Below are 6,240 nucleotides of genomic sequence, written 5' to 3'. Positions count from 1 at the left end.
CGCCAGTCAGCATCTGCCGCGCGAGTGATATATGATTTTCAAACGATACGATACAAAAACGCGGCACGTAAACAGGCGGTAAATTATTATAAATTAGAGCAATATCTCTCCGTTAAAATTGCCTGAGATAGCTATTCTTGTATCGATCGTCAAAGTAGATGATTATAAAAATCCAAGAGTGCCTGTGGACAGGCCGGCTGAGGAGAATAGCATACGGATCTTAGAGATTATAATATCGGATGTCTTTGTTGTTGACTTTTGTCTTTGCCATGATTGAAAAGGTGCTACGGTACAGCCTTGGCTAAAAATATTAGGCATTTTGTTAACCATGAGCTTTGAAATCCCCTGTCGAGGATAAGTACTATTTTTATGTCACCGTCGATCTTTATTTTGCGCAATTAAGATTGGTATAACGTTTCGCGAAAAACTGATCTTTTTATCGGTCTTTCCAGCAGAAAAAGTAGCTTTGCAATTTATGACTCTTTTAATATGATTTATTATACATTTAGATGAAGCAAGGAATTAAGGGCAAGAGAAGAAGCGCAGCCATTTTTATAATTTTTCGTAATTAATTGGAAATAATACAATAGGTAAAAGAATATCAGATTAATGGAAAAATATGGGTGTCTAATATTTTTTACCAAGATTGTGATAGCTGCAGAGTTTACATTAATTAAACTGCAACTTTTAATTTACTTCACGCAAGCAGTTCATTAAATTTTGTGAATTTTGAAATCCTCTGTCGAGGATAAGTATTTTTATATCACTATCGATCTTTATTTTACACAATTAAGATTGGTATAACATTTCGCGGAAAACTGATCTTTTTTGTCTTTCAGCAGAAATACTGATCTTCATATCCGACCTTGTCGCTCGTTATTGTCGAGACGTTAATTGTTGCCGCTAATTCGCTATAATTCCTCACATTGTGAACAAGAACAATGACCGCTTAGCAATTCCAGCTCCTTAATTAAACGATATCATTGAGCTAAAATACATATCCTACATATTTCTAGAAAATAAAATCTAATTATGCGCGAGCAACAGTAGTTATTTATAATTGAAGAATTGAAAAATAGAAAAGGAAAAATCTCGAGAAAAATATATTGATATTTCATAAATCAGTATATACTTCTTTCATTTTTGACATCAATGAAATGACAAACGAGGCTGAGTATAATGTAATTCGACGTGGAATCAAATTTGGCTTCTTTTTACTGATTGAAAGAAAAAGAACTCTGCTGCGCAACAAAGTCGTATAAAAAAATAATAATATTCGAGTTGCACGCTTCGAGGGGCTTCCTCAAGGACAACTGCGCGACATTTGCATATCTTGAATCGACGATTCTGAACGGTTATGCGAATAGGAATGTATATATTCGAGGAGGGGTACCAATCGAGGAGCAACGTCGACTCAGCGATCGGAAGCGAATTTCGACGTGAGAGATGCACGAAGATCTACTTTCGTCCACTCGACTTTCCCACGAAACGATTGTTAACCATTGAATTTGTTGCGGTTATAATCGAGTCTTTTCACGAATTCCTAATATTTAGTACTGGAAACTGATGTAGCCTTCATTTTGTATAAAACACAGAAATTCGCGATTTTCTTCATGGCAAGCGCCGAGTAAATGTTTACGCTCGCTCGCACATTCTTCATTTTCAAACGTTTGTAGAACTCGGCACAATCATGACCTTGATGATTCGATGAACACTTGGAACAAGGAGAAAACGCTTTTCAAGTTTGAATATAAAAGCTGACTTACGTGAACGCTCCAAGTGCTTTGAAATAATTTTAACGATCAATTAGATTTAAAATTCTTTCTTCTGATTGAATAAATTAAATGCTTCGAAACATTTACAATGAATATTTGATCTCAGATATTGTTGATCAACCATCTTTCAATAAATCTCAACTCGTTTTCTCATTTTTACTCTCGTTCTCTCTTTCTATTTAGCTACTTATGTATTTTTGTTTCCTTTACTCCTATTTTTACTTATTTCTATGTTTTTTGATGGCTTGCTTAAAATAGTAACGAACACTTTTACTTATTTATGTATCTCTCTCTCTCTCTCTCTCTCTCTCTCTCTCTCTCTCTCTCTCTGTTTTATTTATTAGTTAAATTACCACATAATTTATTCGAAGATGGCACTACCGATTAGACTGATATTCATAGTCGGTTCTTATTTTAAGACCGTCGTAAATAATGTCTTAAGCTACTAATGCAAACTGTGACGTACATCTTAAGACTGTACCGAAGATGGTCTTGAATAATATAAGAACCGACTATGAATACCGGTCTTATAATGTTCGATATAAAACAGGATTCCAATATTAGTATAAACTCAGGCGTTTGATTGACAAACGAAATGGGTTAACAACACTTACAATATCAAAGTAGTAGTAGTAGCAGTAACAACCCCCCTCAGTCCCCATAAGTCCATATTTGATTCTCGAACACAGCGCACTCGTCCATCCACGGATTTCGATGATGCGGCAAGCAAGAGTGCATTTGTAAACATCGTGGATCGATGGCGTGTCATCGACATTTATCAGCAGGGGATGTTGGCGGGAGCGTGCGAGGAAGGAGGGAAAGACATTTACAAGTGATAAAATTACGCGCATGAATCATCGTGCGAGTGGATCATCGCAGCCCGCTACTATTTCAGGCGGTCTCGAATAAATTCGACTGTACCCCTGCGGACGAAGGAAAGGAGGGATATTCTGCTTTCGCGAGCGATCGCGTCGTTTCGCGTCCACGCGATTATCATTGCCATCACTGCCGGTCACGTGTGGTGTGTGCCACCTCCTCTTCCCGTCCGATCATTCATAAAACCGTCACGTAATTTTCCTCGTCATCGATTACTTTCGTTCGTCTAGTTCAGTGCCGGTTCATACCTTGAGACAAGAGCCATCGATGCCACTTTATGTCTGTTTCTACCAATATGTGAATTAACTTTAATCTGACTCAACTTACTCTTCACTTTTCTTGTTCCAAGAATTGGCAAAAGATGAAGAGTAAGTTGAACATTGAATACATTGTTTTCTAGATAAAAATATGAGACACGTATTTATTATGTGGACTCGATCGCACTTTTAGGAAATGCAATACCTCTTTCTTCATCTTTTGCAATTCTTAGAACAAGAAAAGTGAAGAGTAAGTTGAACTGTGTGAAACCCATAGAAGTGTCCTTCTCCAACTTTGATGAGAAAGAGGTATTGCATTTCCTAAAAGTGCGATTGAGCCCATGTAAAAAATACGTGTCTCATATTTTTGTCTAAAAAACAATGTTCATCGGAAGGGAATACTTCCATGGGTTTTCTTGTGAAATAACTTAGTACCCATGATTGGGCCATTCGTGTTCTTGCGAATTTCTTTTTAAAATACTAGAAACACCTGGCTAAATAATCTCTACCCTTTCCTTTTTTAAATACACTAACCTTACAAATATTTTCCAAAAGTGTTAAAACACGTGTAAGAATCGCTTAACAATTTTTATATAACATTCGTAAAAATGAGGAAAATTAATTCAAACATATAGGCATTAGCGTTTTGAGGAGTTGCAAAATTTTCTCATAAAGATATTAAGGATAATTTAAGTTTTCACTTTCCTGGCAGCTGATGCTATAGCGTAATGTTTGCATAAAACAAAATGAACGATTGCATAGCGACGTTGACTTTCTCTCGCAACTTTCAGATAAATTTGCATTTGCTTTCTAAGCTTTATAGACGACATTCGATGCATCGACGATCAACATTTGTGTCTGTTCTTATACTTATTCTATATAAAAATTCTATAAAAAAAAAAAAAAAATGTAATCGCGCCTATAGTGACGCGATGGAACGAAACGATCGACGTTCGTGACGCGAACACACGGCCGGAAATTGATTTAGGACAACCGCGAGACTCGCCGTCGTCCCTGTACCTCGGGGCGAATACCCCTGACCTTTATGGACTTCCCCTTCTTGGCTGTGTAACCATAGGAATTGCGCACAAGGCGCGGGAATGTCGAAATGTCATATTTTGAAATTGTCCGTGAATCATATTACGAACTCTCCTCCCCATCTCTGTGAACGGAACTATTGTCGTCATGTCGTCGGTGTCACATCAGATCTTACGAGTATATGTGTAAACGCCGTGTAGGCGTAATTGTCGTGTAGGTGCGCCATGCCTCTCCTGCTATTTTGGCCAGGGCCACCTGCGAATTATCGGGGAGACACCTCTTCTTTTTTATAACGAAAGGGATATAGCGCGGCGTCTCTGAGAGGAAGCCGTGATGCAACGCCGGTTTATCGTGATCCGGTATTTTCTGTCGAATTTAAATAAAAGAGGTTGGCAAATACAGACTCGTATTTTGACTTTAAAATGTAACGCGAGTTTTACATTTGCTTCGTAAATAAATAATCTAATCTACAGTGTTCTCTTTCTCTTTCTTTCTTTTTTTTTTATCACTTTTTATCTTTCTTTTTGACTCTTACCCTGCTTTTCCATTTTCTGTCGTCCAAGGTTTATAAACCTTGGAAGAGACGAGAAATACGATTATCGATAAAATTATCGCCAAGAGAGAAACAGGTGAAAATTAAGACACACAAAATAAAGAGCGCATTATAGATTAAGTAGCCTTAACTCTGGAGATAATCAGACGTCGTTACAACAGTCATTCCTTTCGTGTTGCAGGATCAGCTCTTGTAGAGAGCGACCGACTGATAACGCACGAAGATCTCTCTCCGTCCAAGGACCCGGTGCAGCGACACTGCGAAACGACACTGCACGGGTCAACAAAAGTACAAGTGATATTTGTAACTAATAGTTAACGCGTTTAGAGCTTAGAGGAGCCGAGGCCGTTCTTGCGAAACTCCCTACGCTTTGTATATACAAATGCCGGATACTCGAGCCGCAGTATTCAGTGCTAAGTCCAAGTGACGCGAAGTGTGTTCAACGCATCTCTCACTACGATCCAGCGTGGACCAGGACACGATACAGGACGTCCAGAGTAACGGCTGCATTCGACAGTGACACACCGAGTGTGTACGTGTGCGTGCGTGTGCGTGCGTATCTGTGTATGCGCGCAACATGAGAGTGGCCAGGCAACATCCATTGCATCTGCAAGTATCGACCCGCATCAACAATGGCAAGTTCTTGGTCGGTATCAATAATAGTCAAGACGTTGTCCATCAGCAGCCGTCACCGCAGCAACAGCAGCATTCGACCAGCGACGAGAGCAGTGCGGTGGTTCCAGGCTGCGTCTTTCCGAGCTGCGAGTCGGTGCCCACCGACCTTCATGGGAGCCCAACTATACTGGGGGATCGATTCCTGCTTCTTGGTCCGGCCGAAGGTAGCGCTCTTTATCGATGCGTCGACGTGCACAACGACCAGCAACTTGTCGCCAAGGTTAGACTCGAGATTCCTTTACAAATCGGTTCATCATTTTCATCGCTTCAGCTCCAACACGGATCGTAAAAATATCTTATTCTATGTTTCTACAAAATCTTAGCGACTAGTAGAAACTATTAATTGAATATTTGTAACATCTCGGCAATAAATCAGTAGGAGGGTATATTTATTCCTTACTATTTAAATAGTGTATAACTTCTTTTTTTTTTTCATTAGCAATACAGTGGCTGCAGTGGTTTAAGAGACAAAGCTGCTCCACAAACGCTCAGTGATTTTTTAAATATGTTTGTCTTTCATTTTTTCGTTGAATTTAAACTATACAGACCGATTATGATAATAACTGAGTGGTCACTGATAATGAATTAAGGTCGTAGTACAGAATTTTGCATAACGCTGCATAACGCATAAGGTATAAAGTATAAGAGAATCAGTTCAATCAGAGTCCTTCATTTCGTACTTTGGTTGAATTCCTTATTCTTTATACGTTATACAGTGTTAGGACAGGAGTTAATAGATAGATTTTTGTACAATGCATAACGCATAAAGTATAAGAATCTTTTATTTCATAGTCAGAAAGAAAATGAAGGACCTTTGACTTGATTCATTTTCTGATGCGTTATGTGTTAATGCAAGACTCGATGTTCCCGTATGCAAAAATCTGCTGCGGCCTTCGTTTTTTTCAACGCAGTCTATTACATTAAAAACAGTAATAACAGTATACTATTAAACGACCAGCGATACACGCGACAATTTTATAAGATCTATTTCAATTTTAGAAGTGACTTTTTTTATATTGCTTATTTCTCAAATGTTGCTTTCTTACCGCGCGGAGGGAAAAAAAGA

General features: G+C 38.6%; 1 protein-coding gene across 1 annotated transcript in view; it reads left to right on the top strand.

Annotated features, from left to right (window-relative positions):
* LOC108755106 (tribbles homolog 2) overlaps positions 1-6,240 on the top strand; it is a 27,184-nt gene that overhangs the window by 6,128 nt on the left and 14,816 nt on the right. The window contains exon 2 of the mRNA XM_018497913.1: positions 4,681-5,394. Coding sequence (XP_018353415.1) covers positions 5,077-5,394 — 318 coding nt within the window. The 5' untranslated portion in view covers positions 4,681-5,076. The remainder of the gene's footprint in view (positions 1-4,680; positions 5,395-6,240) is intronic.

The sequence above is a fragment of the Trachymyrmex septentrionalis genome, unplaced genomic scaffold (genome assembly GCF_001594115.1).
Source record: "Trachymyrmex septentrionalis isolate Tsep2-gDNA-1 unplaced genomic scaffold, Tsep1.0 scaffold83, whole genome shotgun sequence".
Classification (NCBI taxonomy): Eukaryota; Metazoa; Arthropoda; class Insecta; order Hymenoptera; family Formicidae; genus Trachymyrmex; species Trachymyrmex septentrionalis.
This window is presented reverse-complemented; position numbering and strand designations above follow the sequence as displayed.